This window comes from Amblyomma maculatum, chromosome 11 (assembly GCF_055883805.1).
Source record: "Amblyomma maculatum isolate TAMU_Amacu chromosome 11, ASM5588380v1, whole genome shotgun sequence".
NCBI classification, from domain to species: Eukaryota; Metazoa; Arthropoda; class Arachnida; order Ixodida; family Ixodidae; genus Amblyomma; species Amblyomma maculatum.
In genome coordinates, this window is record NC_139354.1 from 42655506 (window position 1) to 42681240 (window position 25735).

At 47.7% G+C, this 25735-nt stretch overlaps 1 protein-coding gene across 2 annotated transcripts in view; it reads right to left on the minus strand.

The window, feature by feature from the left end:
* Positions 1 to 1236: 1236 nt before the first annotated feature.
* The window catches only part of Wdr81 (WD repeat domain 81), a 71760-nt gene continuing 47261 nt past the window's right edge, over positions 1237 to 25735 (minus strand). Inside the window, exons 24-33 of one of the 2 annotated variants that reach the window (XM_084584337.1) lie at positions 24884 to 25039; positions 21086 to 21191; positions 20421 to 20572; positions 17687 to 17840; positions 16898 to 17249; positions 14139 to 14269; positions 13488 to 13689; positions 3600 to 3699; positions 3023 to 3123; positions 1237 to 2599 (exon numbers count right to left, since the gene is read on the minus strand). In XM_084584337.1, the coding sequence (XP_084440463.1) occupies positions 2471 to 2599; positions 3023 to 3123; positions 3600 to 3699; positions 13488 to 13689; positions 14139 to 14269; positions 16898 to 17249; positions 17687 to 17840; positions 20421 to 20572; positions 21086 to 21191; positions 24884 to 25039 (1583 nt within the window). In that variant the 3' untranslated portion in view covers positions 1237 to 2470. The remainder of the gene's footprint in view (positions 2600 to 3022; positions 3124 to 3599; positions 3700 to 13487; positions 13690 to 14138; positions 14270 to 16897; positions 17250 to 17686; positions 17841 to 20420; positions 20573 to 21085; positions 21192 to 24883; positions 25040 to 25735) is intronic. The other variant, XM_084584338.1, reaches the window with a different exon arrangement.

Sequence of the window (25735 nt, forward strand, 5' to 3'; positions counted from 1 at the left end):
TGGTAGCCTGTGCAATCGCGTCATACCCTTAAAGGTGCAAGCTTAAGAGTCCCCCATAATTTCTTGATAGGCCCATGTGAAGTGGTATATTGTGGGTTGTTTTTGGCAGTAATGGCACTGGGATGGGTATTTAGTGAGATAGAATTAGAAGGTGACATAGATGGGGGAAAGGGTTTGCAGACAATGTCCCGTCAGGGGAGAGTTGGGCGAGGAGGTGGATGCTGACATCGGCAGGCTCTGTGGTAGGCGATGCACCGTCCAAAGGTGCAATAGAAAGTTGGCTGGGATATCTGCACCTGCAATATGGCAAGTAACCCGCCCTGACAGCTTCTGTCATCTGTCGCTTGCATCTGTCATCAAGATGAAGTGCACGTGCACAGTGCAAGCAGGAGGTGGCCAAATGGCCAGAATGCCTTGCAATGCGGCAATCAGGAGGGTCACATATATTCAAAATATTTTTAAACTCTCCGTACAAAAGGCCCCCGTGGCAAAGTCTGTTGTTAAAGGTTTTTTTTTGATCTGAACAAGAGGCCACTCGAAGGACAAAATCGTGGGCTAAAGAATTTCTTACGTCTCTGGCTAGTTTGATATAGTCATACATAGTAAGGTAGCACGAAACCGTTGCCTGTTAATATGTTACTGCAGTTCTTTAATGTTTTATCCTACCATGAAAATAAAGTAGTTTTGAACTGCTCGAAGATCACTTATGGATAGTGACAAAATCTTGCTAAAATGCGAGTTCAATATAAAAACTTCCCAGTGGATATGAGGTAAAAAATGGGCTTCAGAGCGACATTCAATGAGTCCACGATGACCTGCTATAATGGCCAGAAGCTGTAGAGAGAGGTAAGGTTAGGAAATTTGAACATGGTCATTGAGACTGGTGCAGGGTAGGGGTGCTTGGAGATGAGGTCATTGGCTTGCAGTGAATATAATCCAGTTGACATACGATGCCAAGCATTGGAACGGCTATGCATTTTTGCAGGTGGCCAAAGATCTGTGCACCTTTTCTAATAAACTAATTTTCTGTTGTTTTTCTCATGACAATAAAAAGCGTTCTGCCAACTTGAAGAAATGGCCAACAAAGAGCTGTTTCGAAGTTATTTTTGTCAAGAATTAGCAGAAAAAACAGAGACCACTAGCCGTGAACTTCACAGCAGTTATTTCTTGCTCAATGTTTTCCAGTTCAACTTGAAATATGGAGTTTATTTCAGTAAGAGAGAGAGCATATAGTATCACCATGTATACACTGAAAGACAGACAAGATAATAGCAATAAATAATATCCAATAAAGACAAGGATTGGAAGGAAGACTTCACATCTTTGGTATGAGGCATTGTGCTTGCTAGACTTAATCTGTGCAAAAAAGTAAAATATCACAAGTAAGCGCTCTCTAAACGAAATACTTGCCTACATTAATAATAGTAATTCTATAATAAAGGCATAAAAAGAAAAAACAATTGTGGTAAAAATGCCCACCACAGGAATGGATCTTCCACAACTAAGCACATTTCGCTCGTTAGAAACTGACGTATGCAAAATTGTTGACACTATTTTCTTACAACAAACATGCGCAAAAGTACTTATGGAAAGAGACATCACAATTATAACTTTCTGATAAAACATGCACGAAATTCCACAGTAAAAAATGTGGTTCCATTTACTATAAGAATTAACGAAACATCACTGCTATATAAGTACGTTCATAAGTTTGAGGCAAAATTAGACTGGTTCAAGTATGCAAACATTAAATATTCATTAAAACGAACCAGTTAAAGTTCCAGCACTTTACAGAGAAACAAATATACAGAAGGCTTTTTACGGTCCCATGTTATTTACAAGATGTCATCGCGTTTAAAGTTATGCTAATGACTCTTTCATACCAGCATCTTTAGCAGCATACCTATGACCCATTGACTATCATACAGTTCATATAAATTTGATATTCCCATGATTTAGAATTTCATTACAAGGTTTGTTTTACAAACTGTTACTCTGCCACATAATTGTACAACGGTGAGCGAAGCTAATTTCATTACATATTAGTTAGCTTTATCGCAACCGTTAAAACGAAAGTCTCCAGGCAACACAATCATAGCACCGCAATCGCCAATCATGAACGAATCGATACAGCTGACAAAGGCGAGCGGCTTGCGTACAATGTTCTGGCAAGACGATCCTTGTGACAAATTGAAGAAAATTTTTCATTTCAATTCCAGCGATGCGTGTTCTCTGAGGAGATAAAATGCTGCTTGCAATCACTCTTCATCGCCAGGTGATGCAGCGATTCTTCCCATGAAACATTGCAGGAAGTGAAGGCATTGAAACAGTTTACCTTACGACTACGGGAATGTTAGAATGTATACTACACGTAGCTCAATTACACAGTGGAGAGCAACGAGAGTCTCACAGCGAGTTCTGTTAACAAAACGTAGCGACATTGTACATAGCAACATTGTTTAAAGTTTCGTCAGCACAACAATGAGATGCCGCCATTGTCGGCACCCAGGAGGAGCAAGCGGTTCAGGGGTAGGACTGCCATCGAAGCGATGACTCCACGGAATGTTTCCGACCGCAGTTTTGTGCTTGTGAACATGCCCTGAAAGGGACAGAAAAATCGAAAAATACACACTTAACAGTGAGAAACCGCCTGAAGAAGTTTCCAAAACACGTTACTTGCATCGTTCCCGTTTGTCGGTGAAAACAGAATGTCGCTCCTCGACTTCCTTGCACGAGACAACAGCGCATGCGTTACCATCTCACGAATACCAAACAAATGCGCTGACAATGATTTGAAGGTGGTTTGATGCAAAGAGATGGAATTTCTTGCGAAATTTCAAAGAATGTTCGAAATGTTTGACGAGTATGAAACGAACATAAAGCAGGAAAAGCTAACGGCACTCTAAGCAATGCATGCACTGTAGAAATGCTGATTGCGATCATCTTGTCACCAAATCCCAATGCCCTTGAGTGCCTAGAAGATCCTGAATATCGACAGAAAAACATCAGTGATAACAACTACCTTTTCATCAATAGTAGTGTGGACATTGATTTTGTTAGCAGTGGTCCCAGACACGACGCCAGCGTTGTGCAAGCCTAGGCAAGTTACGGGCTCTGTCGCACCTGGACAAAGAAAGAAGGAGTAAATAAACGTCAGAATAAACATTGACGCTACGTTTGTTTCTGCTATGTAAACAAACGCATGAAAGAGTGTGCAAGGCAAGAAGCTCACAACAGTGTTTTGTGGTAACCACACTCAAAGCATCACATTCGCTCAAGGGCACATTAGTACCATTAAGAAATGTGTTTCTGCTTTCGTCTTCTGAAAAAAAGATTCTATTCTGCGTGTGCTGTCCTCTGAGCTCTTTTTGCGTTCGCAGCAGTGTACAGAGCAAGTTTAACCATAAAAGGCGCAATTACATAAGTTATGATTGGTGAGTAACAAATAATTTCATGGTTAAACAAAAAATGAAACAGCACTTCATCTTTTTAACAGTGGGATAGCCAGTAATTTTACATCCAAAAAAAGACCTGAATTTCAACACAAATTAGTCTGAGAATCTTTTGTACCGAGACAGTCCTGAAAACAAAGGTTTTACCCTTGAGGTGATAGTGCAGTTTCGTTTCAGCTGCATTCCAGACGGAGATGGAATGGTCCAGCGAAGATGAGATGAAGTATGTATCATTGAAGGCCTTGGTCTGGAATAATAAACAAACACAAACCACCCCCAATGTAGATTTCAGACTAAATGCTGCTATCTTGTTATATGCTGTACAGTGATAAAAAAGCTGAGACTAAAATAGTGATTCAGGGGCAAATCTGCTAACACAATGATGTGAGGAGATAGGAGATTGTAACTGTCTGGCCTTCAATTGACTGCAATTCAATTTTCAGTGTTCTCCAGCATAAAGGGGACCATTGAGGGCAGCTAGTAAATAATTGGCAGTTTGGCTTTCCATGACTATCTTGATGTCTTTTTGGCAGCAAAAAATGTTTCCGACGAAACTGCATTTAAGTGTAGAAATTTTTTTTTTTTTTTCCTTTTCACTGAACTCGACCTTGTGACAGCAATAATGAAAAGAACCCTTTAAGTACCATTTGGAAGAAAATGGGGATGTGGCATAGCCGCAGAAGCTTGGAAAAGAATAAAAAATTTGCTATTCACCTCATTCGAGTTTTGAGTGTGGACATGGCAGCTGGCAATGACATCTTCAATGACCACGCCTAGTTTAAAACAGCTCAGTTTTCATTAGAATGTGATTATCTATCAAAATAGGCAAACTTTATTGGTAAGAGGCCAGACTACTGTGCCAGAGTTCCCGGGTTCGACCCCGACCACGGCGGCTGCGTTTTGATGGAGGCGAAACGAAGTGACGTCCGTGTGCTGTGCGATGTCAGCGCACGTTAAAGATCCCCAGGTGGCCAAAATTACTTCTAGCCCTCCACTATGGCTCCCCTTTCTCTTTTTCCACTTTCACTTCCACCTTCCTCCCTTCCCTTATGGCGCGGTTCAGGTGTCCACAGAGCAAGTGTGACAGATACAGTAAAACCTCGTTTATCCGGATCTCGTTAACTCGGAAATTCGGTTAACTCGGACTCGCGGCGCGGTCCCGGAAAAACTGTGCATAGTTCAATGGTGTGAAATGCTCGTTAGCTCGGAGGAATTTAGCCGCGCACCGGTTAACTCGGACAACTCCCGAAGGCTATCGCAACTTCCAGTAAGCCGCGCAATACTCGGCGGTTCGGAGGCACACACTCCTTGCCGTAACCGACAGCGTGGCAGGAGACTGCAGGAGAGTTGAAGAAACCGAAACCAAACGAAAGCTGCATGAGGAGCTTGAGAATGATGATGATGATAGTGAATGAGCGAGCACTGGCTAGGTGGCGCCAGCCACCACTTGATGCATGGGTTTGGGGCTTTGGGCCGCTGGGACCATCCAGCATCTACTGAAAGCTGCAAGAACGACGGGACGGTTTGTTCTGCTGCTCAACGCCACGTGTGACAGTGCTACGCTTTACGCTACAGTGCCCCTGTAGCGCTGCTTCATTCTTTGTGTTGTGGGTGTACGTTGCGTTCGTCGACTGTGCTTGTGCGTTGTGCCATCGCCATCGTTCTTCATAGTGATGGCGACCGCCACCCCAGCGAAACGACCACAGCAGCCAGCAAATGATTTAGAAAGAAAAGTAAAGATATTGAAGGAGCTGAACGAAGGCATTTCTCGGCAAGAGATAATGAAAAAGTATGGCGTCAAGAGAAGCACGCTAAGCGATGTGGGCGATTCCTCTGCCCGAGGGATGCGCACGACAAACACACAGTGGGCCGTATAACAAACATATTTAATCTCACAGGGATCTTGTCGTCCGGGTGGCTGCGGGTCGTTTCCGTGGAGAGCCGGGAGGGAAGCGGGAGCGACGAGCCAGGGACCAGGAAGCGCCAGGGACCAAGAAGAGAGGCGCGACGGCGGCGCGTGCCTTCTTTTATAGCCCCCTCGCGCGGGACCGGTTATCCCCGCGCGAGCGGGGAGAGGGAAACAGGCACGCGCGCAGGGAGCATTGGGAAGTGGCGCGGCCTTCGAATGCGCGGCGCGCCACGAGCCCTACATCTTCCCCCCCCCTCAGCGTCCGACCCGGGCTCCGCCAACAGCCGGGCCATGTCCATGTCCGAGCCCGGGTCAGCGTAAAATATGAAAGCTTGTCGCCTGGCTCTGGCGGGATGCCATCTCAGCTGGTCCGTGGGACGGGAGGAGCAGCAGGCATGGCGGGGCTGTTCCGGCTGGTCCCTCTCCAGCAGCGGCCACATCCTCGGGGTCACAGCGCAGCTGGGCTTGGCCCTGGATACGCCTGGCAGCGGCCCTGAGCTGCTGCTCTACATCGTTGACCCCTTTCCACGTGGCGCCGTGCTGGATGTACATTGCAGCAGGCGTTTTCGCCCCGGGCACACCTGGCTTCCTGAGGCCCCTACTCCAGGCCTGGGCAGCGGGCTCCACTCCAGACGCGTTGAAGACGGCCAGCATGGCCGCGCTGGTCACAATAATGGGCCACAAACTAGGGGGGTACCCCCTGTTTAAGTGGCCCCTCCTTGAACCAAGCGCTGGGTGCGGTTTCCCGCCCCAGCGACGGTGGTTCATCTGGCTGCTGCAAAATCTTATCAGAATGCATTCTGAAAGAAGCAAAGACGTTAGACAAAGTAGTGCACTACCTTGGCCTTAGGTTATAGCGTCGGTTGCGAACCGGGTTGCTACCTGCATCGTTTTGAGCTTCCCCCGCTTCGCAGTTATCGTCCTTGCGAAGGTGGTAAGCTTTCAAGTCTGCGACGTGCACCGGACCAGCGGTTTCACCGCTCGCCAACAACCGCAGCTGGTAGGTGAGTGGCGTAGTCCGTGCCGTAACTTCGAACGGTCCAACCCACTTGTGCGCTAGCGACGCGGCGAAACCACGCGCTGCGTTACTAAGCGGGTGCGTTCTTTTCAGTACCAAGTCGCCCGTGTTGAAAACGACGTGACGACGACCTTTGTTGTACTGATCCGCTTGCTCCATGCGCGCGACATCGAGGTTTTCACGAGCCGCGCGCTGCGCTGCCTCAAGGCGCTCGCGGAGCTTTGCCGCGTACTGTGTAAGCGGAGGGGGCGCGGGCCCCGCCGCGTCAAGTAGGGCGTTCTCTAGCGGAAAAGCGATCTCTTTCCCAAAATTCAAGTAAGCAGGTGTCATACCTACCGACCTGTTCACGGTTGTTCTAGTGGCGAAAGCCAGTTCGGACAGCCGTGCGTCCCAATCTCTGTGCTGCTCGGTCGTCGCGACCAGCATACTCTTAACATTCCGATTCACTCTCTCGGTTATGTTGCTCTGAGCGTGGTAGGGACTCGTTTTCCTGTGGCGGATTTGAAGCGCCCGACAGGAATCAACAAAGACTTTGCTTGTGAAATACGAAGCATTGTCTGTAATCAAGTCGGAAGGGAAACCGAAACGAGTGAATGTCTCCAACAGTTTCTCCCAAATCCGTTCTGACACCAGCTTCCTAAGGGGGAAAACCTCAACCCACTTGGAATAGTGGTCCGTTATTACCAGGATATATTGGTGTCCGCGCGCGGAGCGAGGGAGGGGTCCCATGATATCGCACGCGACCACTTGCCACGGATAGTTGCTAACTACCGGCTTCATCATGCCAGCGGGTTTCCCCGCCCGAGGCTTGGCTACCTGGCAAACAGGACATGTACGGGCGTAACCCAGCACATCCTTTCTCATACCTGGCCAGGTCGCGACACGGCATAACTTGTCGTAAGTCTTACTGCCGCTGCCATGGCCTGCCAGCGCTGAGTCATGGAAGTACTGGAGGAATCGTTTCCGCAACTTCCTCGGGACCACGACTCGGAAGGGGGATGCAATCGCCTCTTCCTCGTCAAGTTGGGGGATGTAGCGGAGCAGTAAGCCATCCTCGCCCAGCAGATACGCGTCGTACTTGCCCTCAGCGTTCCCGGTGCAAGCTGCACTACTCGCAAGCTCTGTCAGCACCCGCTGGCATAGACCATCTGCTTTCTGGGCCTCAATTAGCTCTTCCCTACTGACCGCTACTCCCCAAGACAGATTTCTCTCTGCCTCACTTCTTGGCAGGCGAGTAGTCGCCGCCACCAGCTGCTGCGTCTTCTCTCTCTCGCAGCACCGCGCGGCAACTCTGTCCGCCTCCTTTCTCTTTTTACCTACGCAGGGCGCGACACTCGCGTCCGCCCTCTCCTCCTCTCCACTAGCGGCGACGCCGCTTTCATCAAAGCTGGTCTGCGCCTCTTCTGCGCTTCTGCCAGCCTTCAACGGTGCGCGCGATAACGCATCGGCCACCTTATTCATGCTGCCCCGGCGGTACTCAATGGCGTACGCGTAACGTTGCAACGTCAGCGCCCATCTCGCGAGTCTGCCTGCGGGGTTTTTCAGCCTCTTTAACCACGAAAGTGCCTGGTGATCTGTCTGCACGGTGAAAACCGCTCCGTCTAGGTACATGTCGAACTTTGACAATGCGAACATTATCGCCAGGCATTCCTTTTCGGTCACGGAGTAATTCCGCTCCGCCGATGTGAGCGTGCGGCTAGCGAACGCGACAGGGCGCAGTTTGCCCTCGTGTTCCTGCAACAAAACAGCTCCTACACCGGCATCACTAGCATCTGTCTGCAAGACAAACGGCTTGTTCAGGTCGGGGAGGCGCAAACTAGCGGTGTTCGCTATCGCGCGAGCCAAGGCAACAAAAGCGTCGTTCTGTTCCTTGCCCCAGACCCACTTCGAGCCTTTCCGCAACAGCTGGTTCAACGGCCTAGCGAGCTCTGAACAACTAGGGATGAATTGTCTGTAGAAGGCAACCATTCCCAAAAACCTCTGCAAGCTTTTCACGTCCGTCGGGCAGGGGTAGTTCAGAATTGCCTGCAGTTTGTCATCGTTCGGTCTCAAAGTGCCATCATCAACCACAAATCCCAAGAGGTTAACTCTCTTCGATGCCAACTGCACTTTCTTTGGGTTGATCGTTATACCCGCACGTCTCATTCTTTCAAGAACGGAATTCAAGTGAATGAGATGCTCTTCGAACGACTGTGAGAATATCACGACGTCGTCGAGGTACGCCATCGCGTAGTTGAACCTTGCATCGCCCAGCACGATGTCCATCAGTCGCATGAACGTGCTCGGTGCATTAGACAAACCAAACGGGAGTCGAGTAAATTCGAAGAGCCCGCGGTGACAGGTGAATGCGGTTTTCTGAATGTCACCTTCCGCCACCTCAATCTGCAGGTACCCTCTGCTTGCATCCAGGACTGTGAAGAACCTTGCGTTCCCTAACGCGTACATCACAGCCTCGATCGACTGGAAAGGGTACGCAACCGTAGGCGTCAGTGAGTTGAGCTTTCGATAATCAACACACAGCCTGACCGAACCATCTTTCTTTGGCGCTAGAACCACTGGGGACGCCCAGGGACTTTGTGAGGGTCTCACCGCGCCGGTATCAATCATCTCGTCGAGGGCGCTGTCGAGAAGCTGTCTCTTATGCGCGCTTAACGGCCGCGGGTTACATCTGAAAGGGCGCGCATCACCCGTTTCGATCTCGTGCTGAAGCAAGTCGGTCCTGCCTGGTTTCTCTGTGAAACAATCCGAAAACGGGAGTAAAGTTTCTACGAGCCTTCGGCGCTGACTACCGGTTCCCGAGAAGGACGCGATAATTGCTTCTAATGGGCTACCATTCAGTGTCGCGGGGGAGCCCTCTGCGACAAAAGCGTGAACGCTCGCTCGCTCAGCGACGCATTCCTGTTTGGGTGCGCTAACAAAGGGAATGAGGGGGGTGAAGGGGCTGTAGCGATAGCCGTTCTCCCCCATGTCAAGCACAATGCCTTCCCTCGAAAGAAAATCTCTTCCCAGAATAACTGGTATGGCTAAGCCGGGCAGATAGACGAAGCGATGCCTCCGCTTCCTGCCGTCAAAACGCAGGACCAGACGCACCGCTCCTTCTGCTTTTGTTGTCCCTGCTGCTAAGCTCAAAGTGGTTTCTGCTGGCCTTACACGGATGTTACATCTACGGCAGGCTTCGAAAACATCATCACCGACCAATGACAGAGTTGAGCCCGTGTCAACGAGTGCCGAGTAGCTTTGACCAACTAACCGCACTAGCATAAAAGGGCTCGAGCGCGACAACATTCCTTGCGCTCTACAGGCGAGGGGGACAAAAGCCTCTGCGCCCCCGGGGCGGTCGCCCGGTGACGCGGCGTGGGAGTACATTTCCCATTTTCCGCCGTGGTTACCACGAAATTCTCCCGCCGACGGCGACAGGCTGGTGTTACCAATTATGGCCGCCGGCGGTCCGCGTTTCCCTGCGTACGCCTTGCTTGACACTCTCGTGCCACGTGGCCCGGCTGGTTGCAATTCCAGCAAAGCCGATCGTTCACCTGCCGCGCGGTCGGGGGATGCCGCGTTCCACGAAGCGGTTGGGGACGTATTTCCCCTCTCTCCGCGCCTATGCGGACGTCGCTGGCGAGCCCAGCTCGACGCCGCTGCTCGAACGCGTACGGGTCAAGAGCGCGAGGAATATCGGAGCCTTCCGCTGGCCTTTCCTGCCCAACCGTCATTACGTCTGCGCCCCTGGCGCGCGGCGCGGAGTCTTGGCCTCCGGCCCAGGCGCATCGCGGCTCTAGCGATTCGGCTGGCCTGGGGGGTGGCTGGTAGCGCAATTCAGCGAGTAAATCCGCCTGTACTACCTTCGCTTCCTGTGCTAGGGCCTCGAGGTTTGCAAAACCACGTCCCCGCAAATACGGCTTGAAGCGCGGATGGCATTGCCTCATCACGCGCGTGACCTGTTCTAGATCGGTTGCCGTGGGATCTGCCCTCTTGTAGAGCTCCTGCATTGCGCGTACATACTCGAGGAGGCTCTCCTCCGGGTGCTGTGTGCGCAACGCTAGCTCCTCAAGCATCCGGCGTTCGTAATCGGGCGGCAAGAACTCGGCGCGGAAGCGATCTGTGAAGTCTGCCATCGACTGGAAGGCCGGCTGGCAGCGTCTCCACCGCGCCGCGCTCTCAACAAGTGCCACGGGGATTACCTGCGCTAGCACCACGTCGTCTGGGGAACCCAGTGCCGTCTGATAATCCTCGAGTTCTTGCAAGAACTCGTGGACTGACTTCACGTCCGTGTAGCCGGAAAAGGAGGGAACCTCTACATTTATCCGCGGACGCGAGACTGCCGCCGCAGCTGTGGCTTGGTTGGCGCTAGCCACCGAACCGAGCTGAAGGGCGAACACCGACAACACCTCGTTCATCTGCCTCATCAAGGCGGCCGCATCGGTAACCTGCACAGACTCTACCGCGTCCTTTACCTCACTTCCGGACGCACTGGCGTCCGAAGCGGCGGCCCTATCTGGCACGTCTTTTCTCGGAGGCATTTCACTCAATAACTAAGGCCGGTCGGGAGCCTAAACGCACACGACTACCACCTAGCCCGCATCAAGAGGCTAGTCACAAAGGCTAAACACTTCATAAAACGAACATATGCACAAAAAAAAATTAAAACACAAACCGCCCGACACTAACAAACACGCACATAACCCAAAACAAAATAAAACACTGTACAAACACTACTATACTACACTCCGTGTCATCTGTACACACGATAGCCCTAAACTCAAAATGGCGTCGCGCCTAACATACAAAGGACCGGCCCGTCGTGTTGCCGTGCGCTGCCACGTTGGCAGAAAAATCGTCCACATGGGTGCTAATTCAGCCCCAGTTGGGTGCCAGTTGTGGGCGATTCCTCTGCCCGAGGGATGCGCACGACAAACACACAGTGGGCCGTATAACAAACATATTTAATCTCACAGGGATCTTGTCGTCCGGGTGGCTGCGGGTCGTTTCCGTGGAGAGCCGGGAGGGAAGCGGGAGCGACGAGCCAGGGACCAGGAAGCGCCAGGGACCAAGAAGAGAGGCGCGACGGCGGCGCGTGCCTTCTTTTATAGCCCCCTCGCGCGGGACCGGTTATCCCCGCGCGAGCGGGGAGAGGGAAACAGGCACGCGCGCAGGGAGCATTGGGAAGTGGCGCGGCCTTCGAATGCGCGGCGCGCCACGAGCCCTACAGCGACTACGTGAAAAACAAAGAAAAAATTTTTGAAGCGTTTGACAGCGGCAAATTCACCAGGAAGAGAAAAAGGCTAAGGACGGCTGCGCGTCCGAAACTGGAACAAGCACTGCTACGGTGGATTACAGATATGCGTGATGGACAGCTTCCTTTGAGTGGCCCGCTGATCTGTCAGCAAGCTGACAGGTACGCACAGAAAATGAACATAGAATCTTTCAGTGCGTCTGAAGGATGGTTCGCCCGCTTCAAAGAAAGGCACGGATTAGTCTTTAGAAACGTGTGTGGGGAGGAGGCAGCGGTGGATGAACGCCGCATTGCTGACTGGAAGACAACCGAGCTTCTTCAGTATCTGGCTCGTTATGAACCTGCCGACGTCTTCAATGCCGACGAAACGGCACTGTTTTTCAAAGCCTTGCCAGACAAAACAATCACCTTTAAGGGTGACCCGTGCGTTGGAGGGAAGAGGAGCAAGGAAAGGGTCACTGTGCTTCTCGCTTCAAATATGTTGGGCACGGAGCACCTGCCACTACTTGTCATCGGGAAGGCAAAGAACCCAAGATGTTTTAAGAACATTCCCCGTTTGCCTGTGGAGTATCGAGCCAATAGAAAAGCCTGGATGACCTCGGATATTTTTCAAGCTTGGCTGCGGCAGCTCGACCGTCGCTTCTCCGCTAACAAGCGCAAGGTTTTACTTGTAGTGGACAACTGCAGCGCGCACACCCGAGTGACAGGGCTAGAGTGCATCGAGCTCGTATTCCTTCCTACGAACACGACGGCTGCACTGCAATCGCTGGATCAAGGCATAATTCAGCACGTAAAATGCAGATACAGGAAGCATGTGCTAGAACGGATGCTGTTGTGCAAGGAGGCAGGGCGAGAATATGACCTAAACCTCCTCAGTGCAATTCATATTTTAGTGCAAGTTTGGAACAACACGCCGGCCGAGGTCATAGCCAACTCCTTCAGGCACAGCGGGTTTGTCCGCCCTGATGACTGTGACGTTCCTCCAGAGGTGACTGCAGAGGATACCCCGGAGCCCACTGAAAATATGGACAACGAAGAGGTGGATGACAGGCGCTTTGAATTTCTCCTACCAAGTGGTGTCCAGCTTGCCGACTACGTAGCAATAGACGATGATGCTGCCGTTGCTGGCCTGCTGACTGACGATGACATATTATCGGAAGTGCTCGACGGGGACGAAAATCATTCCGATGAAGACGATCGCGACCCACCGTCGCGACGTCGCACCGTGCAGGAGGCCGCGGAGGCCCTCGCTGTACTAGAGGAATTTTGTGTAGAGTGTCGCGACAGTGAGCGTGCGCACCACCACCAGATGGGGTTGAAGAAAATCGTTCTCGCGCAAATTCCGGCGACTAGGCAAACAAAAATAACGCAGTTTTTCATGCAATAAAGGTATGTTTATGCGCCATACATTTTTCATGGTCCATTCGATAATGCGGAATTCGGTTAACTCGGACATTTTTTCCGGTCCCTTGAGATCCGGATTAACGAGCTTTTACTGTACTGCATCTTTCCCTTCCTGTGAACCAATTACATTACATACATTACATACATTTTGTCCATTAAAACGGCAACTTGAGTGAGTTGGTGCATAATTAAGCAAAAAACAGTGCAACAACAGAGACAAGAGAGTAGAAAGAAGACGGGACCGACCCAGAGAAAGAAGACGGGACCCAGCGAAGACGGGACCCAGCGCTGGTCCCGTCTTTTTTCTACTCTCTTGTCTCCGTTGTTGCGCTGTTTTTTGCTTAATTCATTTTTTCCAGTGTCCTCCCTAAGTATACAAGTGAAAGCTAAACAAAGAGAAAACGGAACCACGCAGATGACAGCCAGTCTGTTGAATGGGAAACTGAAGCTGGCATCAGCAGAACTCCTTACCTGCAGAATTTCTCCGTCGTGGGCCACCCATGAGCCGAGCATGAAGCCCGTCCTGACGTCAAGCACCGACATGACTCCCGAGCTGTGTCCCACGGCAAGCCAGTTGCCACTGGGACCCACGGCCAGGGACCGGATCAGACCGGCTGAGCCAATGGACACCCGCAGCTCGTGGGTGTAGCGCATGGTGCGGGCGTCCAGGAAGCTGCAGTTATGAAAAGAAAACAAAACCAATTAAGTTACAGAACATATGAAGGTACAATGAGTAAATAAGTAAGTAAATAAAACTTGTATAGTAGCTATATAATAACTTTAAGGAAGGCATGATTTTTAGTGGCCGCACTGGAGCAATTTTTGTCTGCAGAACTCTGTGCACCAGTGGTAACGAGCTGAATTTAATTCAGCAGAACTGCTAGAATCAACTGATATCGGATACTCTCAATTGAATAACAAATGAATCTGGCAAGTTGCAGCTGAAAATCTACAGGTTTAAGTGTGTTCTGAGCCGCTCGCACGAATGCAGTTTCATTCACTATGTACAGCGCGCTGCAATTTTGTGCCCAATCCAGCACATTCAAGAACTGCCGAGTAACAATCAGGCCAGATAGAATGACAGTGCCACAGCTGATGCTGCAAAACGTTAGAATGGCTCACCGAACAGTTGAGTTTGACGTGGCGGCCAGGAACGTTGTGCTTGGAGACGGCATTGCGAGCAACACTGTGACCGGCTGGGTCTTGCTCGAGTCGAACTGCTTCAGACAAGACCCCATGAAGGGATCCCAGATCTGGAATGTGGTAAACATCTTGTAGCATATCCCTCTGGAACACCAATAAACAACAAACAGCGTGTCCTTAATACAAAAAGAATTTCACAGGCAATAATTTATTGCCAACTGAGGAAGTGTGACGCTCCAAAGTTTTGTGCAGTTTAGAAGAAGTTGAGAGCTTCTGAAGCTGAGTGTTTAGTTTAGAAGGAGATCCACTTAAACCGTAAGTGATGAAGCTCACACTGCGAAAAATTACGGCTTGCCAAAGGCCTCCGAAAAAATGAAACTGATCTGGAGCCCCCTACTAGGCGTGCCTTATAACCTGTGGTGTTGCTTCAGCATGTAGTAAACCGGCAAAGATTAGCTACGAATACAACACCTCTCGTTTTAGTTTGGCATTCCACACTGGCATTCAGAAAAGCAGAGACACAACAAACTTATCATGGGCAGATCATGAGTAGTAGTTGCTCCCTTTTTAGAAATTTAGTTAGTTATGGGTATTAAATTTCTAATTATCAATTATTGTTATTATTACAGTGAAAGCTCGTTAATTAAAACCTTGATAATTTGAATTTTCAGATAAGTCGAATTAAACTACTTACCCTGGCCAAGCTCCACAGAGATCTGGGTACAAAAAAGCGCATTAATTGGAACGCGAGTTGGTTCTACTATGGATTATACGAACTATGCGCCACCACATCTAGGCGCGGCTTGGCGCACAGCACGACAACAACAAAAAAAGCACCTTCGCGAAAGAACGGCATAGTTAGATCTGCGCACGGCCAAAACCAGTAAAACCATGGAAGAGTGGGTAAAGCCTAAATGGTGCTATGGCCAGCGCCGTAGGGTAGGGGTTGGCGGCCACGGCTGCCTGCTCTTGCACAACCCCTGAAACTTGCAACTAAATACTCATTCATTCGAACCTTGTAAATTTGGTAATACAGATAAATTGATAAATACTGTTGGCGATATCCCAGCCAAAGCCCAAGAAAGGCTATGGGCAATACGGGTTACGTGAGAAAACCTCTTTATTTTTTTTGTGTAAGAGTCATCCATCCTTCCACCCACCAGTCGTGAACGAAAGCACGTGATCAGCCACGATCATGATGCTGGCTTTAGCATCCGTCGCTTCAGAAGACATTAGCTTTCAGAAGGGCGCCCCAATCGCCCATAGCATAATAAGGCGAACATACTGAAAACTAGGCTTGCCGAACCAGACAAGCACTGGCACTCTACCAAGTTTGCTACCCCCCCCCCCCCCTTCTCCCCCTTTTTAGATCTAACGTCAAAAAGTAAACCCACAGTGATGTTATCGCTGGGCAGCATCTTGGCGCACAGCCAAGAAATGCGTTGTGGACGGTGATGGCGCGAAATGGAGGGACACGCTAACGACTAACGCCTTATTCTTTTTCAAATTCTTAGGCGAAAATCAAGGGTGGGTGGGTTCATGCGGGTAAATACGGTAAATTTACCGTAATGGTTCTTGTCAGTTTTTTCGAGGCCATTCGATAATTCAAACATCAGATAGTTTAAACTTTTTTCCCGGTCCCGTGAAGTTCGAACTAACGAGCCTTTACTGTATCATTATTATACTAATTAATAGTAGTAGATTATTTATCATTAATCAGTAATTTTCATGGGGTCATGAAGCGAATAGTGTTCATTGTATCCAAATTTCACAGTAAGTGGATCCATGCATTACTGCGAAACATGCAGAGTCAAGCAAAAGTGGGGTTTATTTCTTCAAGGAGTCTGTTTGCAAGAAAGCAAACCTTATCACGACACTTTTCAAAGTTTCCAGTAAGGTCATAAGCTACTTGCTAGGACTCATGTTACCAATGAGCTACTAATTTAGGGACTTAATATTGACGCTAAACACCGTTCGAACTTTCACAGCAACTGGCGGTAGGTCGACATCCTTGCCTCTAATCCACAGATGCAATGCTGAAGCTAGCATGATGCATGCGCATGCAGAGGGCTAAGGCAGAACGTGCTTCCTGCCTAATGTGCTTCAGGGAAGCCCCCAGATACAGAGTAAGTTTCTAAACGGGGAGCAACTACCACTCATTATCATCCACCCAAGCGAATCCAAATGGCAATGCACCTGCTTGGCCGAAGATTCAAATGAGTAATTTCTCCCTTACGGATTCTAATGAGCAACTACCCCCTTATTACACTGCCCGCAGTGTAGAAGGTCCCTTATGGATGCAAATGAGCAACTAACCTCTTATTACACCACCTGCAGTGCAGAAGGTCCCTTATGGATGCTAATGAGCAACTACCTGCTTATTACACTCCCTGCAGTGCAGAAGGTTCCTTATGGACGCTAATCAGCAATTATCCCCTTATTACACTGCCTGCAGTGCAGAAGTTCCCTTAAGGATGCGAATGACCGACTACCCCATTATTACACCGCCTGCAGTGCAGAAAGTCAGAGCCAATTTGGCAGGCGAGTAGCTGGGCCAGCAAGGAATCCCGCATGACTAACATTCAGACTTATTAAATCACAGACTCTGTGCTGTTTAGTTTTGCTTCCAACACTGACAAGAAAGTTGATCTTTTCACAGTATACCAACAATGAACAGTGTTTCCCCAAATGAACCGGAACACAGAAGCAGCAGGAAACAATGGGAGAGGATCACCCACATGTACGCCATGGTCGCTGGAGCCCACCAGGCGTAGGGAGGGCAGGAAGGCGACTGAGGCGACCGACTTGCGGTGATGCGGGTACGTCCACTGGGGTGCCACGACCGTCGAGCCGTCCCCGCAGCTGCGCAGGGACCACAGCTTCACCGTGCGGTCCTTGCTGCCCGAAAGGAACGAGTTTTCGTTCTCGAGCGCCTCCAGGGAGCGCACGCTGCCCGTGTGGCCAGTAAACGTCTGCAGCCTGATCTGCTTGAAGTCAAAGTGGCCATCCTTGACCACGCCGCAGCCGATCTCATGCTCCCAGTAGGCTAGCCAGCTGCCCTTGAGGTGACGCTGGCCATTGGTCATCTTTCTGCAGAAGAGGAGGGAGCCCCGGGATAAAGAAAGATACAAGGGTGGTTAGTCCATGTAGCTGTGCACAGTGTGCTGTAGTGCGTTGCACCGGTCGTTAGGGCGCATAAGCAACTTAGCTTATCATGCACCAAATGACAGGTTAAATGTACACAGCAGAGCATTATTAATTTCAACTCACTTGACTTGAATTTCTGTTTAATTCAACCTTCCAACTTAAATAACTCCCACCTTATTCGTGTTTACCGTTTATTCAGAAAAATCTGGTTTATTCAAACTTCCAGTGCATTCAAACTTCTTATCTACCCAAACTTATAGCGCACTCAAACCTTCAGGTTATCTGAACTTTTGAATTATTAAAACTTCCGGTTTACTCAAAATTCAGACGGTCTGAACCTTCGTTTTACTCAAGCTTCTTGACAGCGACATCCAGCTCACCTCATCAGGAGGTTGATGTCGTACTTGGGTGCTGCATCTGGAAGCTCGCCGGCAGGGACCAGGTGACTCTCCTCACCGAGCTGTACGTCGATTCTGTTTCCAACCATGGCCACATTCTTGCCAAACTCGCCACTCACGATAGATTCATCTTGCCCTGCAAACATATACAGTCAGGGACAAAAAATTGCGGGATGCGATGTTTTGGAAAAGCATTTATTTCTTTGTTGTCTCCCTAGTTTTTCTCGCAATGTTTTGTTCTCTGAATGAGGCAGGCATGTCCCCTCGTGAGTCAGCACATTTCAATCACTATGTTTGCCCAGTCACAACACACAGAAATAAATATTTTCCAGGAACTCCCCTCGTGAGTCAGCACATTTCATTCACTATGTTTGCCCAGTCACAACACACAGAAATAAATATTTTCCAGGAACTAACGTCCCGAAAACTTTTGTCCCTGACTGTACTTATTTAGTACCTCGCTGGGGTGGCGCAGTGGTTAGGGCGCTCGACTACAGCACCCAAGGATGCAGGATCGAATCCCGGCCTCGGAGGCTGCTTTTCGGTGGAGGCGAAAAGCTAGGTGCTCGTACTTTGTTGGGCGAGTTGGTACTTATTCATTATTAATATAAACAGCGCGAACACGAAGACAAGGGGCAAGAAACAAGAAAGCGCATGTACTGTGGCTTTCTTGTTTCTTGTCCCTTGTCTTCGTGTTCGCGCTGTTTATATTAATAATGAATAGGTGCCCATGTGCTGTGCGATGTCAGTGCACGTTAAAGAACCCCAGGTGATCGAAATTACCGCAGCCTTCTACCACGGCGTCTCTCATAGCTTCAGTTGTTTTGGGACGTTAAACCCCACAAACCAAGCCAAACCAATTTACTTAATTAGTACATTAGCAAACACACAATCCCAGGAATACAAGAAGGCCAATTTATCAGGACAGTAATCTGAAGAATTTCAGTTAATTATTGATATATCATTCGGTACATCAAAACAATAGCGATGCAATACGCTGCAGACTAAACACGTACACAATGCCGCTACAGTGACGAGGATAAAAACAAAACTGCAAAATTTTTGGAAACAGATAAAATTACAAATGTTCCTTGAAAAAAAAAAAAGATGAAAATTTTCATGAACAAGTGCCCGGAAAAATAGGTGTATAGCACTTGTTAGGTTGTCAACTTCTGCGTTGTATGCAGATGCACTAAACCACAGGAGCTTGCCAGGTCACAAACTTTGCTAGAAAAGCAGTCTCGCTCAGACTTTGCACAAAAAGCATATTGCAAATGTGCACGACGAAATGTGCAGTACTTTGGTAACTAGAGAGTAACATGAGCTGATAATGATACAACTCAAGTTTGCTACAATAAACACAATTACCGTATAAACTGAAATATAGGTCGAGATTTTTTCTTAGAAAAATAAAAAGCAAGCTAAAGTCACCCCTCGACTTATATATCTATCTAGCAGAATTTGAGGCACAGGCTGGAAACAAGTGACGTGCCTGCTTATGAACGGACAGCCAAAACTGTATCGACATCCTGTAGTTGCTGGCATTTTTTTTCCGTCCCAAGCGCATTTATCTTTGCGTGCACTCTTTCGTTCGATCTATGACAGTATAAAATGTCTCTTTAGCAATGAATAATGGCATGTGAAGGCAGTTTACAGTAGCTTTCCAGAAAAAGTAATGTTTGCGGTAACGTGGCCGCTCTCTCAGCGACAAAAAAGCATGCGGTGCTGTGGATAAGATCAGCTGTTCGCATGCAACCTTTCAAGAAATTCTGCGTAAGCAACATGTTTGATGAAACTAGATGACACACTCTAGGAGGTGGTGAGCAGCAAAGAGTCGTATTCCAACGATGCTGCTGAAAGTTTGGGGTGAGGTTGTAGTTCCGGTGATGCAGGGACACAGCCGATGTAAATATATGCGCTGCTTTACCTTTTAATTTTTGTCCACTTCCCTATATTCTCACTCGACCTATAGTAATACGGTTTATATGATGTTTCCCATAAAATAAAAAACCTGTTGCACATTGATGCATGTTGAAGTGGTGCATGACTTCAACATGCTGCAAATGCCTAAGTGTGCCACTATGACACTTGAATACAGTGAGACTAGCATAATTTTATACACTACTATCATTTATTGTGTGCCTTGTATGTGGTTCTCTCCAGTCAACTGCTTTCTGTTGACATTCTTTTATTAATGTTTGGCAGTACCCCTACTGTTTCCTTCTTTCTCTTTGCCTGATTTATCAAGTAATGAAATCTACTTTAAATGTAACTTTAACTATAGCTGCTCCTTTCTGTAAAGACTACGTTAACGGGTTATTGCCTGTTGTCACTGGGGCAATTTAGTGAAACACCAGATGCATTTTTACGCAGGACAGATATCGGAATGGCAATAGGCGATACGCAAGCTTAAGAAATGCTTTTGAAGGTGTCAAAGGAAAGGTAGTTTCCCACGTTACGAAGTTTCAATTCAGCAACGCAAAGGAAACGGGAACAATCTGACCATTGTCAAATGGTCCACACTTCTTGCAAGTCATACAGGGTGTCCTGCACTACGTGGTTTTCCTTGCCTTTGCAGATATATATACAGCAGTACTGAGATGGATGCTGAGAAATAAACGCTCTTCCTTTTTTAGTTCCAGTTGAGTGGAACACTAGGTACAGACCACATCGTGCTTGGTAGTACTTCCAAGAAAATCCACGGCTGGCAAATTACCTGCCGAAGGCATTCGGTAATGTCCCTTCCTGAACTTCCGGGAACCGCTGGACGCGTCGCTGCCCGGCTCACCCATGGCAAGGGCGGAGTCGTGGACAGCACACAGTTCCAGTATGAGCTCGTGATTGTTCAGCGTCTGCTCCATGTAGATACTGGAAACAATAAAAAGTGCACATAATCTTCCTTCAACCCCGTAGCTGCTCATGTCTTTTTGGTACAATAAACACCATACATGTGTTATATATATTGTGAGCCTTCCGTGGATGTTCTTTAATTTATTCATTCCATGATCTTCCTCTTTCATTTGTACATACCATCATCATCGTCCCGCGGCGCCGGCTCAGGCGCGCGCCTGGGTTTTGTCATCGGAGTAAAACGCCAGACACGGCATCCCTTGCTTTGCCGTCTCGACCTTGCCGTCTCGACCTGGCCTTCTTCCACAATATCAAATATCAAACCTCCAGCTTTAGCCTCTTTGCTTGAAAACTGCAGCAAAGCTGCAGTGATTGCAATGGCTTTAGTGAGCACTGACTAGTGGAGAATAAATGTCGCTGTCGCCTAGACCACTACGTGATATAGTTTGCACTGGAACTGCATTAAAACTTCTTGAGTGAGTTGGTGCACAATGGTTTGTAGAAGTGTGTTTGCAAACGTCCATTCCTTACCCTCCAGCTAGCTTGCACAGCGGGATGTAGGTCATGAAAGCCAGCTCGGCGGTGAACACCTCCTTGACCTCTTGTAGGGCACGCTCGGGTATGTTGCGGTCGTCCCCTGCAAGAATGTTGTTGCTATCATCATGACAGTCAGTATGGCTACCTCCGCTACGGAACAAAGAGAGGAGTGCTTCTCCCATATCACTAATGCTACTGCTACTAGTACTACTACTACCATTACTACTACCACTACGACCACTACTACCACTACGACCACCACCACCACTACCCACCACCACCACCACCACCACCACCACCACCACCACCACCACCACCACCACCACCACCACCACCACCACCACCATTATTGCTTGCATTTCGTACATTGAGTGCAGTCCCACTAAACAAAACAGGTCTAAATGGTTGTCCTTCCTTAAATTCTGGGTTCTCTCTAGACAAGATAATTAGGGAAGAATTTTGAATAATTCTAAACTGCATTACAGTTTGCTGAGGTTTGTTCCGAAAGGAGCAGAAGAACCGGTTGCATGCTGCGATTACGCACAGCAACCATAAATTCGATGGCGTAATAAGAGTAGTGCAAACTGGCAAGAAAAAGGAAAGAATTAAACTTCCTGCCGCATGACGTTTGTTCCTTCCGTGGACACTCTGTTGGTGTATGGCACTGAGGTTAACTTCTAATGTTAAGTTGTGCACTACCAGTTAATCACCACTTGCGGACATCGGGGAAGATCAAATTTGGATCAGGTGAGTGAGAAAGGCTCAATCGATAACCCAGATATCAATAGAAAAACTACATCATAAGACTGTGCGACTATTTCGAACATTTCCAACAGCCAATACTGTCTGCTTCAATTTGGCAAACGAACCAAATAATGCGTGTTTAAAATTATTGTAAACCAATTGTCAAATTGGTTCACATTAAAATGCACGCTTTCAATTTAGTAACTGCCAGAATTTTCTGGTCATCCTTCCATAGTTTTTCCTCTTTCATATTAACACATTGTAGAAATTTCAGCCAGATATTTAATGCAGCTGAAAGGGAGGCCCAAACTGTGCCACTAACGCAAATACTGCATTGATTAAAGCTGACCCCAGAAGCTTCATGCACAAATTATGTTATCTTGCAGACACAGTAAGGACCATAGAACAAGGATGTTTTGAATTGAAAAAAAAAGAAAAAAAAAGACAGTCAACGTTTAAATGCGGTCCGCTAAAGCCATCCCACACTGGTCCAAGACATTTTATCAGGCCAGTGCAAACTGTTTTTTTTGTTCGTAGTGAATGCGAAGCAAGTATTTTAAGGCGAAAGCCTTTCTTGGCTCATGAGCGGCATCTGCAGACAAGACAGATCTAAAGCCAATCCAACACAAGCCACATAACAAGCCAGACCAGAATTTAACTTTTAAGGAAAAAAATCTTCCTCCGCTGGAAATCAAACTCCTACCCCTCTGATCACCAGTCGAGGGCGCTAACCAACTACGTCATGCCGGGCACATGAGAAACATATCTTAATTCTCCTCGTCTAGCGTTACTGCCGTCTCCATGACAACGTAGGGGTGCAACAATGATGGATTCATCCCTGTCTCCAAGGGGGGAGTGTGACCGGTAGCAGCCGTACGCCATCTGCTGGCGGCTGTGATTCATCCCTGTCTCCAAGGGGGGAGTGTGACCGGTAGCAGCCGTACGCCATCTGCTGGCAGCTGTGAAGACCAAGCGGCACAACGAGAGTATGCCGTCGCTGCTGAAAGGCTTTTGCCTTCTCGCTCGGGGTCTTAAGCGCCTCCCAGAATTTTTGACTACTTCTGCCATATACACAAACAGTTTGAACGGCCCAATAGGCATCTTCGAAATCATTTACTCTTTTAAAACACAAAGCCATTGCATACACCCCACTGTGGTGGCTCAGTGGTTACCGTGCCTGACAGATGAACCCAAGGACATGGCTTCGATACCGGCTGCAACAGCTGGTTTTCGATAGAGGGAAAAACAAGGCACCCTCACACTGTACGATGTCGCTGCACATTAAAGAACACTAAGTGGGCGAAATTTCTGGAGCCCTCCACTATGGCTTTCCTTATAGCCTGAGCTGAATACTTTACTAATTGATTGAGTATTAAATACTTTTACTAATTCGACTGAATCATCAAATATTCGCATAGGCCTACTACTTCACTCAGAAGCAGTTTTGCGACAAATGACGGAAAAAGTCACAACCACTTGGAGAAGAAAGTGTGAACCAAAGTGGAAAACTTTTTGCGATAAAATATGCGAGTCAAAAACAAACCGCGCAGCTAATCTGCTTCGGCCGATACGGTGTGCAGCTCATTTTGTATTTCTGAGGCTTCAGACTTCTCACGGGTGAGAGGGACTACCCTCCTCACCCCTTCAGAGTTCGGAAGTTGCAGAATTGCTGCGAAAGGCCCCAATACCTATGTTTATGCAGCTTCACAGTACTTTTCGCAGTAGGTGTAACACACCCGAAGACAAAGGCAATGCTACGAAAAATGTCCAGCCAAACTGGTACATTCGGTAGCCTAAACAATGTGACACCAGACAAGGTGTATCTCACAGAGACATGCCAACACACCAACTGACGTATGTGAGGAAAAAAACAAACATTAGTCTTCAACCTCATTTCACACTGTTCTTTTCTTGCGTTTCTGAAATATATGAGCGACTATGGTACTTAATTAAAATCTTGGCCGTCCTGCAAATCAGGACATAAAACTAGTAGTATTCAAGCCAGGTCACACTGAAGGTGGATTCGTTTGGGGAGGGAAGGAGGGAGGGGGGGGGGGGTTTAAAGAATTTTGCTTAGGAAAATCATACTGAACCACATTTCTAGGGCAAATTAAATCCAAGAGATATTTAGTTAAAATAGAACTCCTCCCTTACAAACTGTCCCCTCCAATAGCGATTTATAAATCCAACTGTGCTACTCACATGGGCTGCTAAATGAAAAAAAAAAAAGAAGTTTCAGCAAAGAAACAAAGCTGCTTTCTTGTGCTAATAGAAGACTTTAAAGAGACCAAGTCCTGCAACGTTTTATGTTATTGAAAAATCAACTTCTGAAAGCAAGGACAGATGGAATGGAAGCTGTGAATGCAAAGGAAACACTACCACCTCGACCACAGAAAGGTAATAAAACCATTTTTTTCCACAGCGACACAGTTTCTACTCTAAAGCAAGGTATTTAGGTTTATCGGGAAACCTTTCAGCTGTCATAGAAAACCTATTGGAGCTGAATTTACGGCGAAAATTTTGTTTTGTACGGACTGGCCTCACTTTGAACTTCGCCCTTTGAGAACTATCGATTAATTTCTGTTCCCCAGAACCCAAACGATCAAGATTATCGAAACGTTCAAATCATTGCATTGTTATAATTTTACACTATGTCTAGGAAGCAGCGAGAGGCAGGTTCATTTCATTCCCTCGTGTATATTCCTTCAATAATTCCAAGGATAGATTTGGTATCTCTCAAGGAAATTTTCATGAATTTGTACTATTACTCAAGACATTTTGGTGTCACCATCGCAAAATACATTAGGGCCCCTTTAAAATTTCAGCTACGCACAGCTGAAAATTTTTGACCCGCTCTTTAGGTCAGATTACTGACAGCTGATTACTAATACTTGGTGTTTACAGGGCATTAAGAAATATTTAGCACACCACCTTCAGATAACCCTCAGAGACAGTAACAGTACTTCCTAATCTACTACAACACATATTTTATAGACTGACGGCAATCGCTGATGTTCAATGGAGAGGGGGAGGAACGCGTCGAAGCACCTTCTTTCTCCTCAAATGGGGGAGTGGGAGGGTAGGGTGGTGAACCTCGGAACTGGAGCACAGAGGACAACTTGACCGGTGTGCCGATCTTCAATTCCTGGCTGTCAGCCTCCCGTTTGATGGGGAGATACTCCTCCGCCGATCGGCAGAGCTCTTCTGCGGAATTGGGAGGAGGAGACAAGTCACTAAAAGTGTATGATAAGAACCGATCGCTGCTCAGCAAATCACTAAGCCTAGCTTGTCTCAGAGAAAATTAAAATTCACATCGCACGAATTGCTTCTCCGTAACACCTATCATGAAACTCCTAGTTGGAACTCACTGAAATAGCATAAGCAAGCGATTCTGTAGCTAAGCCTCAGACGACTGCTTTGGTCGCAAGTACTCATGTATACAACACGAAAGAATTTCTGAAATACTTTATATGAAAAGTCCAGAGAGCTCAAAACAATTTGAAAGCATACCAATAGTTCAATGACTTTAATAGACTGCAACCATTCTTTTTCTTCGAGTAACCAGCAACATCAAGGACCCTCCAAAGGTTTTAAAACATTTTGTAAAACATGTTTACTACGATAAGACGTTTTCTTTTCACGAAGCCATCGGCAAGCTGACAGCCCACTCCAGCAACTATGACTGCAATCTTCAAACACCTTGAAAGAATTCAGAACGAGCAAAAAAAAAAAAAAAGGTTGAAATTGTTTCACGAACTTCAAGGCCTGCTGAGGCTTCAAAGGAAACTGCTAAGCAACTTCCGGGAGCTGCCTGTAACACAGCAGCCTCTGATACTTGTTATTCAACCATAAGAAGACCGTCATTTGTGGGAACCGGAAGGCAGTTGACATATAAAAAAA